The following is a 13,720-nucleotide window of genomic DNA, read 5'->3' on the forward strand; positions in this document are numbered from 1 at the left end:
CCTATACTTTCACCGGACTGCTACCTGTCCCCAGACCTCTCGCACCGTTGCACCCTCGACAAACACTGTATTAAATATTAATACCCGTGCTCAGTCATTATGCAACCATTCAAACACCTGTCAAGCCAAAATAGGAAACTGGACTCCTCATTAGCTTGGTTCCCTCTCATATGTTTTCTTCCTAGGTTAGGCCTTCCTTGTAGGTGAGTTTCTTCTAGCCACCGCTGCTTCTACCACCGTGCAATTGCTATCCCTGTTTGGGGTTTTTAAGGCTGGGGTTTTCCTGTACAAGCACTGCGTACGATCGAGTGATGTGAAGGAAGGGCTTTAAATAAACAATAACAATTTACTTCTGTATTTTTGCAAATACTAATCGTCAAATTAGTCGTCAAGGCTTACAAGATCGCTTCTTTAATTCTCCTCTTGATTGAACGTGATTAACAGTGTACACAAGATAAGGGATCATAGTTACCGATTCAGCCTGGTCAGTCGTATGTCAGGAAAGAGCAGGTGTTCATAATGGTGGACACTAGGTAATCCAGGTCATATACAGTCGATCCTCGTACTGCTATGTTCAAGCGTGTCGAGATGTATAGCAGTGTCAGTCTCTCCTTCGGAAACTAGCCTGACTGTGCCCTGAGCTCAAGCACTTAAGACCCGTAATTGGCTCCTTGTAATCGCTCTCGGAAAGGCAGCTTTGCGTGGCTGCGAATCGGACTCAAACGTAAAAATATGATAACTGTACTAGGATAGCATGCAAGCGTTTGTGAATCCGGCCTGCTCATTAACACACTCTGATTTACTAAGAGTGGTGTTGATTGTGTGGTTGGTCTTGTTGTCGTGCTGCAGTGGGGTGCATTCCAACTAGAGCTAGATGTCTGGGCTAATATCAGGAGAGAAGCAAGAAGCCATAGAGCAGCTCATTCCGCTTAAATATTTAATATTCTCTCTCTCGAGTTGGGGAAGGAGAGGGAGGAGGAGAGAGAGAGGAGCATAGTGGGGGATGGGGAAAGGAGGGGCAGGAGAGATGGAAGAGGGGGTAAGAGAATGGACAGTAGAAGAAAAGAGAGGAAATACAATAGAGGAGAGAATCCGAGAGAGCAGCAAGAGAGACAGCTGTACCAGACGAGAGGAAGAAGAGAGGAGAAGAAAGAAAGAGAAAAAAGAATCAAGAGACAGGAGACAGAGAGTACAGAGAGCGAGACCAGAGACCAGACAGGAGCACAAGAAGAAGACGGAGAGGACAAGACATGAAACATGACAGATCAGACCGAGATGACAGAGACGAAACAGACAGAGACCAGCAGAACTAGAGACAGACAGAGGACACACAGGAGACAGAGACCAACATAGACACAGAGACAGGACAGCAGACAGAGCCACAACAGAACAGAAGAGACAGAGACGACACAGAGATGAGATACAGGAGAGGGAGCGAGAGAGGAGAAGAGAGTAGAAAGAAAACGAAGAAAGGGAGAGAGAGAGAAGAGAAGACAGAGGGAGAGGAAAACAATGGAGAGAAGAGCAACAGAGAGAGAGAAGATAAACAGAGAGAGAGAGGAAGATAACAGAGAGAGAAGAGAAGATAAAAACAGGGAGACAGAGAGACACAAAGAAGAGGAATGAAAATAGGGGAACGACAAAAAAGGAAAAGGGATGAGAAAGGAAAAGAGCGAGGGAGGAAGTGAGAGCATGGGGATATAATCCGTTTTCATGCAGAACGCTGGACTATTTGTGATTCTAGACAACTGTTGTGCGTCACAGCCGATAAGAGGGTTATGTTCTTATTCACATGTGGAGCAGAATCGCGGCGTCTGTTTTACTCTCAACAGATTTGGCCCCGATACATTCTGAGAGGGAGCCTATCTACTCGTAAATATGACAGGCTTTGACATTTCTTGACAAACACCCGTCAAGTCGCAAACTCAATCTGAAAAAGTAGTCTTTTGAGGGGACAAATTCTGAACCCCCCTCCCGCCCGCCAATGAAATAAGCCCCCATATTGAAAGTTGGAACTCTCGTACACTAACTACACAGAGAAAGAACGAGTGTTATTTGGAGTGGGGCTTACACTTACTGTCACTATCACTCTGCACTACACATGCTGTACATTTGTGGAATTAAAAAGCCAGCCATTGACTCTGGGTCCCTGTGTGTGATGTAAGCTGCTATGGCGCTCTGCTCAGTATTGTGTGGGCTGTGCACCACACTGAAGGACAGATAAATGTTACATCTACAGGGATGTGTAGGGCACATAACACACATTATACACACATTATACACACATTATACATACATTATACACACATTATACTCCGAGTACATAAAGCATTATGACCTGCTCTTTCCATCACATAGACTGACCAGGTGAATCCAGGTGAAAGATATTGTCCCTTATTGATGTGACTTGTTAAATCCACTTCAAATCAGTGTAGATAAAGGGGAGGAGACCGGTTAAAAAGATGGCTTTTTAAGCCTTGAGACATAGATTGTGTACGTGTGCCATGCAGAAGGTGAATGAGCAAGACAAGAGATTTAAGTGCCTTTGAACYGGGTATGGTAGTAGGTGCCAGGCGCACCGGTTTGTGTCAAGAACTGCAACGCTGCTGGCTTTTTCACACTCAACAGTTTCCCGTGTGTATCAATAATGGTTCACCACCCAAAGGATATCCAACTAACTTCACACAACTGTGGGAAGCATTGGAGTCAACACGGGCCAGCATCCCTGTGGAACGCTTCGACACCTTGTAGAATCCATGCACCGACGAGTTGAGGCTGTTCTGATGGTAAAAGGGGGGTTCAACTCAATATTAGGAAGGTGTTCCTAATGTTTGGTGTAGTCAGTGTACATGGACACACACACTGAGATGTCTCGGCGTGGCCTTTTGTTCTGGCCACGTTTCATTGTGATAGATGGGCCTCTATAGGAAGCACATGGAGACTAATTAAGAGAACCCAATGGCAGAGGGCTTTCTCTCTCTCTCTCTCMCGCTGAGAGCGCGTATACAATGAGACATGATAGCATCGGAGCAGAGGCGTGTTCAGGCACATTCCCCCACAAAATAGACCCGTTTCAGACCAGAGCAAGGATATGATAAAGTGCCTTGGCTTAATTATAATGTAGGTATTCTACAGCTGGGTAAACATGACCAGCTGGCTGGTGTGTTTACAGACATATTCAATCAATCCTTATCCCAGTCTGCTGTTCCCACATGCTTCAAGAGGGCCACCATTGTTCCTGTTCCCAAGAAAGCTAAGGTAACTGAGCTAAACGACTACCGCCCTGTAGCACTCACTTCCGTCATCATGAAGTGCTTTGAGAGACTAGTCAAGGACCATATCACCTCCACTCTACCTGACACCCTAGACCCACTCCAATTCGCTTACCGCCCCAACAGGTCCACAGACGACGCAATCGCAACCACACTGCACACTGCCCTAACCCATCTGGATAAGAGGAATAGCTATGTGAGAATGCTGTTCATCTACTACAGCTCAGCATTTAACACCATAGTACCCTCCAAACTCGTCATCAAGCTCGAGACCCTGGGTCTCGACCCCGCCCTGTGCAACTGGGTACTGAACTTCCTGACGGGCCGCCCCCAGGTGGTGAGGGTAGGTAACAACATCTCCACCCCGCTGATCCTCAACACTGGGGCCCCACAAGGATGCGTTCTGAGCCCCTCTCCTGTACTCCCTGTTCACCCACGATGCGTGGCCATGCACGCCTCCAACTTAATCATCAAGTTTGCGGACGACACTACAGTGGTAGCTTGATTACCAACAACAACGAGACGGCCTACAGGGAGGAGGTGAGGGCCCTCGGAGTGTGGTGTCAGGAAAATAACCTCACACTCAACGTCAACAAAACAACAAACAAAGGAGATGATCGTGGACTTCAGGAAACAGCTGAGGGAGCACCCCCCTATCCACATCGACGGGACAGTAGTGGAGAGGATAGTAAGTTTTAAGTTCCTTGGCGTACACATCACGGACAAACTGAATTGGTCCACCCACACAGACAGCGTTGTGAAGAAGGCGCAGCAGCGCCTCTTCAACCTCAGGAGGCTGAAGAAATTCGGCTTGTCACCAAAAGCACTCACAAATTTATACAGATGCACAATCGAGAGCATCATGTCGGGCTGTTCACCACCTGGTACGGCAACTGCTCCGCCACAACCGTAAGGCTCTCCAGAGGGTAGTGAGGTCGGGCACAACGCATCACTGGGGGCAAACTACCTGCCCTCCAGGACACCTACACCACCCGATGTCACAGGAAGGCCATAAAGATCATCAAGGACAACAACCACCCGAGCCACTGCCTGTTCATCCCGCTATCATCCAGAAGGCGAGGTCAGTACAGGTGCATCAAAGCAGGGACCGAGAGACTGAAAAACAGCTTCTATCTCAAGGCCATCAGACTGTTAAACAGCCACCACTAACATCGAGTGGCTGCTGCCAACATACTGACTCAACTCCAGCTCACTTTAATAATGGAAATTGATGTAAATTGATAAAAAATGTATCACTAGCCACTTTAAACAATGCCACTTAATATAATGTATATGTATATACTGTACTCTATATCATCTACTACATCTTGCCATCTTTATATAATACATGTATCACTAGCCACTTTAAACTATGCACTTTTATGTTTACATACCCTACATTACTAATCTCATATGTATATACTGTACTCGATACCATCTACTGCATCTTGCCTATGCCGTTCTGTACCATCACTCATTCATATATCTTTATGTACATATTCTTTATCCCTTTACACTTGTGTGTATAAGGTAGTAGTTGTGGAATTGTTACGTTAGATTACTCGTTGGTTATTACTGCATTGTCGGAACTAGAAGCACAAGCATTTCGCTACACTCGCATTAACATCTGCTAACCATGTGTATGTGACAAATAAAATTTGATTTGATTTGATTTGACATGCTGCAATCATCTATCATACAAGCCCCAACTTAAAAATAACATGACATTAACATTAACATGACAGGTATAATGAAGAATAATTAACATTAACGTCTAAAAGGCTGGATTTCGTTGACATTCTCAAGGCTCGGTTGGTTCAGATCAAATGGTCAGAAGACRGGAGAGTGAAGGACAGTGCCTGACGCGCACCACACATCATCCACCTTGAATCTGAGCAAAGGTAGTCAGCATTTTAAAACTATTTAAAGATACACTTGTTTAAAACCTGGATATTTAATGTCCTTTTATGAAGCAAGTCTTACCTTGTTTCAAAGTAGCCTAGTCAAAATACGACCAAATGTTGAGGGAATTACTTAAACACTTAATATGTCATTGAAACCAGCATTTTTCATGTAAGATTGGATTTCAAATCAACTTTATTTAATTGTGCAGCAGCAAAAGGCATAATCCTAGTCATATTAGTAACCCGCGCTAGTTGATGCATCTTTAGATCTCCTCTCTTCATTTGTAACGGATATTTGAATCTCTGTCACATGAAACCGCTCGTGCGTGTGGTGCGCTTTTGAGAGCGGTGTTTTGACGCTAAGCATTTTGGAACATTAGCGCGTAGCCTACAGCCATGTGCACATCGTTGATCTTATAATATGAAGACATACAACTTCATCAACATTTTAAGATAAACGGTCTGACCTGTTGCATCTACCTCATTGCTTTTTTATTTTGTTCAGCGGTATGAATTTTGGATCTTTTGAACCGTAGACATATTTTTAATCATCCAACGGACAACGGGGCACCTTTAATTACCAGCCCTGGAGGGAATTATTTTATAAAAGACATAAAATGCATTTGGTTATAATTGTAATATTTGATAGACTACCTAGGGTGGCCAACCATCCTCCAGGAGAGCCTTAAAGGGGCAGTGTTGTATTTTGAGACAGCCTTGAATATGCAAAGAAGCCAACAGGCAGAGTGTAACTTACATTTTTGTCTGATTCTCTGTGGTAAAAAAAGATAGTAATGCATTTTATTTTGTAAAGGGGTTCCTTGCTTCATACAACGAGACAACCATTTTTTTTMGGGGGGGGGGGGGGACAAGTGACAAGTGACTTGAGCTTTTGGACAAGTAAAAAGAAATCTGTCCTCCTTGCCCAAAGGACAAGTGTCGAAACAAGTTCAATGTCAAGCCCTGGTATATAATAGATGTACAGTACCATATCAGGTGGGACAGTAGAGCAGTTCAAAGCTGCTGCGTGTGCAGTTTTTCCAGGGGTGAACGAAGGGACAGTGAGTAAGTAACACAGTAGGTGGGGGGAGACAACTGGCCTGGACCATAATCTCCTTTACTGTCTGCACATCTGAGAGAATGCACCATACAGAAGGTACTGGACTTTGCTTACAGGAGAGCACAGGAGGCTGCTGAAGGGAGGACGGCACATATTAACGGCTGGAACGGAGCGAACGGAAAGGCATCAGACACAAGGAAACCATGGAAACCATGTATTTGATTTAGTTCCACCAATTCCGCTCCAGCCATTACCACGAGCCCGTCCTCCCCAATTAAGGTGCCACCAACCTCCTGCGGAGGACAGGTTCTGTATAGCTGTACTGGTTCTATGGCTCCCTGCAGACACACGTCACAAACATACGCAGACAGACAGAAAGACGAGTAGAAAGACAGACAGACTCACCCACTGACCGACCCGACCACCTGACCGACCGACCGACCAACAGACAGAAAGGCAGACACATGCATGGCACACATAAACACCCACTGGTTACCTTTTGAAGTGGCTGAGCAGGGTGCCCACCAGCTCTCCAATGCGGCTGTCCCCGACAGGCATCATGCCCTTTAGGCAAACCACCAGGTCCCGGCTGTCCTTAGTGTGGAACACCACCAATTGATCCTTACCAGGGGACACACTGATCCCAGTCACCTGGTAGGACAGAGAGAGAGGACACACACGTAAGTACGCAGACACACACACCAGGGAAGTTTGAGTTAGCGCAGCTCAATGGACACAGCAATACACTAGGGGTTCTCAGACTGAATCAAAATTACAATCCATCACCCTTCATTTGCTTGGTAAGGAAAGGGACCAGGGGTTATTCTGACATGGTCCTACACAGACTGCAATAGACAGGTAAAACCCCAAGGTTCTGTGTGTAACGTCTGGCTGCTTCAAGGGTTATTGTTCCTGGTGTGARTTTATATTTAACGGAACATAACATCTCTAAGGAACATAATGAAGAGAATGAAAAGTAGACTGTATATTGTGCATTTGTTTGCTCTGGAATGAATCATCTTTTGTTTTGCTGATGGATTTTTGCTGAGTGGATTATACTGTTAAATAACTATGAACTGAACCGAGCAGAACTCTGTTTGTAAAAAAAAATAAAAAAATATGAAAAAGTGTTTGCTCAGAGAGGCTGAGAAGAATGTGGCCAAATATCTTCTTCAAGATAGAAATGTTTTCAGTTATTGATCTTGATCCCACAGGACTAATCAATGACTTCTGATCGAGGCTCGTTGAACCAGCCAGTGTGGTCAGATGCCAATATTCTGCAGGTGTGTAGTTGGGCTTTACTGAGCTCTGCAAAACCCCACCAAATGTGTTAGACCTAGCCCTAACCTCTATTTAATAGCATCACAGGTAAACACCGCTTAAAGGTCAGGGCCATGTCTAAACGTCATGGTGTGTCTAATTACCTCTCTCTCAGACACCCTCGTTCTCTGTCTCTTCCCCCCCTATCTTTCTATCTCTCCCACAGGTCAATACAGCTCAGAGGTTAAGATCTAATGCTCAAAGCTTATAGTTTCTTGCTTTTTTCCCCTCCATCTCTTTCTATCCCTTCCTAACTCTCTTTTTCTATCCCTTTCCACTCCTTCCCCCTGTCTCTGTGAGTCCAGGCCCCATTAAGCACAGCGTAGAGTAGACTATGGAAAGAGTCTTACACATTACCCCCTTAGTCCAGCATCATACTGGGACAAAATAATAATTATTCCATCTTCATCAGATGAAGGAAATGTGACAGCTCCACCATGGCACCACGCGTCAAGGGGTAAACAACCAATAGCTAGCTGCTCCACCAATAGCTAGCCGATATAACTGCAAGTGAAATGAGCCCAGGGGTTAGAAACGATTTCAACAGGTATACTCCCAACACCATATGCTCGTGTTCGTGACAGCATATTTAAATGAACAAGTTAATTGATTGGAACGAGCCTCATTTCTTTTTAATGAGTTGGGATAATGAAACAGTCAGATTGCCGTTTTCGATTCGGCTTCTTTCATTGAAATCAAATTTTATTAATCACATGCGCCGAATACAACAGGTATAGACTACAGTGAAATGCTTACTTACAAGCCCCTAACCATCAATGCGGTTTAAAAAATACGAAAAATAAATAAAAGGAACAAGTAATTAAAATAACAATAGCGAGACTATATACAGGGGGTACCGGTACAGTGTCAATGTGCAGGTGCACCAGTTAGTCAAGGTAATTGAGGTAATATGTACATGTAGGGAGAGTTATTCAAATGACTATGCATAGATAACAGAGTAGCAGAGGCGTAAAAGAGGGGGGGACGGGGACAATGCAAATAGTCTGGGTAGCTATTTGATTAGATGTTCAGGAGTCTTATGGCTTGGGGGTAGAAGCTGTTTAGAAGCCTCATGGACCTAGACTTGGCGCTCCGGTACATGGTAGCAGAGAGAACAGTCTATGACTAGGGTGGCTGGAGTCTGACAATTTTTAGGGCCTTCCTCTGACACTGCCTGGTATAGAGGTCCTGGATGGCAGGAAGCTTGGCCCCAGTGATGTACTGGGCCGTACGCAACCAGTCAGGATGCTCTCGATGGTGCAGCTGTAAAACCTTTTGAGGACCTGAGGACCCATGATACATTTTTTCAGTCTCCTGAGGAGGTTTTGTCTTGCCCTCTTCACGACTGTCTTGGTTGGCTTGGACCATGTTAGTTTGTTGTTAATATGGACACCAAGGAACTTGAAGCTCTCAGCCTGCTCCACTACAGCCCCGTCGATGAGAATAGGGGCGTGCTCAGTCCTCCTTTTCCTGTAGTCCACAATCATCTCCTTTGTCTTGATCACGTTGAGGGAGAGGTTGTTGTCCTGGCATCACACGGCCAGGTCTCTGACCTCCCTATAGGCTGTCTTGTCGTTGTTGGTGATTAGGCTGTTGTGTCATCGGGCAAACGTAATGATGGTGTTGGAGTCGTGACTGGCGGTGCAGTCATGAGTGAACAGGGAGTACAGGAGGGGACTTGAGCACACAKCCCTGAGGGGCCCCTGTGTTGAGGATCAGCGTGGCGGATGTGTTGTTACCCACCCTTACCGCCTGGGGGCGGCCCGTCAGTAAGTCCAGTATCCAGTTGCAGAGGGAGGTGTTTAGTCCCAGGGTCCTTAGCTTATTGATGAGCTTGGAGGGCACTATGGTGTTGAACGCTGACCTGTAGTCAATGAATAGCATTCTCACATAGGTGTTCCTTTTGTCCAGGTGGGAAAGGGCAGTGTGGAGTGCAATAGAGATTGCGTCATCTGTTGATTTGTTAGGGCGGTATGCTAATTGGAGTGGGTCTCGGGTTCCTGGGATAAAACATGCTGGTATTACAGACTCGGACAAGGAGAGGTTGAAAATGTCATTGAAGACACTTGCCAGTTGGTCAGCGCATAAGATCCGGGTTAGAGTCCCGCTCCTTGAAAGCGGCAGCTCTAGCCTTTAGCTCAGTGCGGATGTTGCCTGTAATCCATGGCTTCTGGTTGTTGTATGTACAGTACGGTCACTGTGCATCGACATCATCGACTGATGTGGTGTACTCCTGAATGTCATCGGTAGAATCCCGGAACATATTCCAGTCTCTGTTAGCAAAACAGTCCTGACCACTTTTTTATTGACCGAGTCACTGGTGCTTCCTGCTTTAATTTTTGCTTGTAAGCAGGAATCAGGAGGATAGAATTATGGTCAGATTTACCAAATGGAGGGAGAGGGAGAGCTTTGTATGCGTCTCTGTGTGTGGAGTATAGGTGGTCTAGAGRTTTTTTCCCCTCTGGTTGCACATTTAACATGCTGATAGAAATTTTGTAAAACGGATTTAAGTTTCCCTGCATTAAAGTCCCCGGGCGCCTCCTCTGGATGAGCGTTTTCCTGTTTGCTTATGGCGGTATACAGCTCATTGAGTGCGGTCTTAGTGCCAGCATCGGTCTGTGGTGGTATGTAGACAGCTACGAAAAATACCAGTGAAAACTCTAGGTAGATAGTGTGGTCTACAGCTTATCACGAGACCCTCTACCTTTGATTTTGTAAATGTCGTGCAGGTGGGTAGCAGGTAGCCTAGTGGTTAGAGTGTCGGGCCAGTAACCGAAAGGTTGCTGGATCGATTCCCCGAGCTGACATGGTAAAAGTCTGCCGTTCTGCCCGAGCAAGGCAGTTAACCCACTGTTCCCCGGGCTCCGAAGAAGTGGATGTTGATTAAGGAAGCTCCCCTCTCTGATTCAGAGGGGTTGGGCTAAATGCGGAAGACACATTGGAGTCAACATGGGCCAGCATCCCTGTGGAACGCTTTTGACACCTTGTAGAGTCCATGCACCGACGAATTGATGCTGTTCTGAGGCCAAAAGGGGAGGGTGCAACTCAATATTATCAAGGTGTTCTTAATGTTTTGTACACTCAGTGTATATTGATAAGATCATCTTTGAAAACTAACAACCACCAAAATAAAAACTTGACAGTCAGGGAGAAGAAAAAATGCACAAAATGTTATGGCATGAGGAAACCATTGATTTTGTTAGAATGTTGGAGTCACTCAATGTTGGAGATAACCTAAAAACACGCATAAGCCATGGCAAAATGTGTCAAATTGCAGGAAATTAGTTTAAAACAGCAACATTTTGTCTATGTGACCAAGAGGTCGGAGACCACTCCCCCCCACCCATACTAACTTCGCCACCGCTGATGAAAACAATCCTAGGGGGAAACACTGGGGAAACAATACATGTTTGGAGAGATGGAAAGATAGAGTGAAAGAGAGTGAGAGGAAAGACAAATAACCTCTATTGGAAAGCGGAGCACATGTAGCAGCCAGGCGATTTGTGCACATGCCTGAACGACACCAGACATCAGCTGATCTGCCCTCCTGCACGGTCGCCATGACAACCCCATCTCCTGGGAAGTTGGCATGACAACGGCGGAGGGAGAGAGCAACGGCCGGAGAGGGAGAGGGAAGAAGATGGCAGGAAGCAAAGGGAATGTGTCGGGAAAAAGAGGGATGGAGGGAGGTAGAGAGGGATGTACAACGGATATTTGTTTTATTTTTACGACTTTTTTTTTTTTTTTTTTACAAGGACACAACAGTTAACACACTAACGATCGCTGTATGCACCACAAGGTGGTGGTTAATTGACCTATAAATCGGAGGTAGACAGCCATGACTCCTCAGTAGCATGGACGTATGGGGAGCTATCCATCTCCTAGTGGATGCGTCTCAAGTCGCACCCTATTCCCCACATAGCGGACTACTTTCGTCCAGAGCCCTATGGACTACAGGGAATAGGTTGCCATTTGGGATGCACAAATTGCCTCTGGTTCCTGGGGCAGGAAATAAACACAAGGGCAGCCAAGGTTTAGCGTGGCAGCAACCCAGCTAGCTCGCTAATCTTACAGGCCTTTCCCCTCCATCTGACCTTCAAGTAATCGACGGTTTCTCGTCATGCATCGCTGGCTCCCCTAGCAACCATACGTCTCCATCCCAATCTACTCTCTCACCTTGACCAGCTCTCTAGCTCCTATAGATGACATTCAGAATAATGGAGTATTTCGTCATACGTATGTGCGTGTGTGTGGGGGGGGTGCGACCGTTTGGTTTTTGCGACCGCACTTGAAGAAACTTTCCGGATTGACTGACCTTCATGTCTTAAAGTAATGATTGACTGTCATTTGTCTTTGCTTATTTGAGCTGTTCTTGCCATCATATGGACTTTTACCAAATCTTCTGTATGCCACCCATACCTTGTCACAACACAACGCAGACTGGTACTGTACTGTAGCTGTACACAATGTTCTATACTGTAAGTATTGTGGGTACCGTCATGTTCTACCTCTCCGAGTAGTCTTCTTATGTCTCCCAGTCTGTTCCATTTAACAATACTGAAGCTTCAGCCCGAGTGTCCAGCACACACACTTTCTCTCTCCAGGCTCTCGTGTGTGTGTGTGTGTGTGTGTGTGTGTGTGTGTGTGTGTGTGTGTGTGTGTGTGTGTGTGTGTAAACAATAGCCGATAGCCCTTCAGCCAACCCCATTCTCCTCCTAGCCCTGCTTTTCAATTTCCATTACAGATGCAGCGATAGGACCGGGGTGTCCATCCTATAATTCTTTCCTGACAGTTTTTCCAGATTGAACACCATGGTTCCTTGTCATAGTTGCTATCGTACGCCTCAGCTCATTTCTCACTCATTACAACAGCACAGGGAGGGAATATCTGGTCAGACGGATTACCTTTTCACCTTTCTACCTCCCTCCCTCTCTCTCACCCCCCCCACAGACTGTTAGTATCTGCCTGTACTGTAATACCAGAGATTATACTTTGCCTCGCACTTTGACTCGTACGTGGAACGAGGACAGAGGTTTAAATGCGGGTGTAGGTTACATAAACAGAGTTCTGATAAAAAGCCAGGATGTTTTGGGTAAAAGCAGGGACGCACMGCTGTGAATCTAAAAACAACCATGAGGATTCTCACCATGGAAACAAGGCTCATAGTCTTTGTGTGCCTTATAGTCCACCAATCAGTGAGAATGTTTTTAACATAACATGAATGCAGCGGAGAAAGGATTGGGAGAGTTGCACATTTAAACGCTGTTGCCTTAGCTACAAATAACAGTCTCCGTATATAGCATAATAAGAGACGAGAGATCATTTAAAACCAAACAAAATCCCATCTAATCTTTTTTCAATGGAAGTCTACCAGGACATGGGAAAGACAATTATTCCATTATCTCAACATAACGTTCAATTTCCTCCTCCGCCTCAAACCGTGCTGTTATTAATTATCAATTGAGAATKATTTAGAGAGATCCATTATGCTGTTTGGAGCAGCAGCTAGTAAGATTCCCATCAATATCAACGCCATCAAATCCACCACATTAAGAACACAGGGGAGATGATCGTACGTTGTAGAGGGGGATGCTCTTCATGGGCTTGTACTGCTTCAGGGGGTCCATCTTGTACAGGTGGCGGTCTGTGATGAGGACGGCCCGGTCCTCTGCCTTGTGGAAACGGTTGATCTGAGAAACACAAAGGTCCTCATCAGTCGCCCCCACAGCAGACACACGGCACTGGGAGTTGGCTAAACTCAGAGACATTTAGGTGAGAGTGTGTGTGTGTGTGTGTGTGTGTGTGACAGATGTGATCGGATTCTCTATTGTGTGCGTGTGGGTGTGTGTGCGGGTGTGTGCGCGTCCGCATCTACGTACCTTGCGCACGTTGCAGGAGAAGAGAACTCTCATGAACTTGTCCTTACGCTGCAGCTCACTGGACACCAAGGTGAAGGAGGACGCTGTGTCAGGACTGTCTCGTTTCTGAACACTCACACGCACACGCACAGATAAAGACTGTCATGAAGATCATCAACTCTACAAAGACAAACCTCTTTCCATTGTATTTTAGTTCCAACAATGCACGCATACACACGGCGCACACACATTTACAACTACGTTTAAATAAAAAACTAAAATCACACACATCAACCGCTAACCTCC

General features: G+C 45.7%; 1 protein-coding gene across 1 annotated transcript in view; it reads right to left on the bottom strand.

Annotated features, from left to right (window-relative positions):
• Positions 1–13,720, bottom strand: part of myo1d (myosin 1D) — a 125,967-nt gene that overhangs the window by 21,475 nt on the left and 90,772 nt on the right. Inside the window, 3 exon segments of the mRNA XM_024007380.2 lie at positions 6,733–6,887; positions 13,133–13,246; positions 13,436–13,540. Coding sequence (XP_023863148.1) covers positions 6,733–6,887; positions 13,133–13,246; positions 13,436–13,540 — 374 coding nt within the window.

Source organism: Salvelinus sp. IW2-2015, linkage group LG18 (genome assembly GCF_002910315.2).
Source record: "Salvelinus sp. IW2-2015 linkage group LG18, ASM291031v2, whole genome shotgun sequence".
NCBI classification, from domain to species: domain Eukaryota; kingdom Metazoa; phylum Chordata; class Actinopteri; order Salmoniformes; family Salmonidae; genus Salvelinus; species Salvelinus sp. IW2-2015.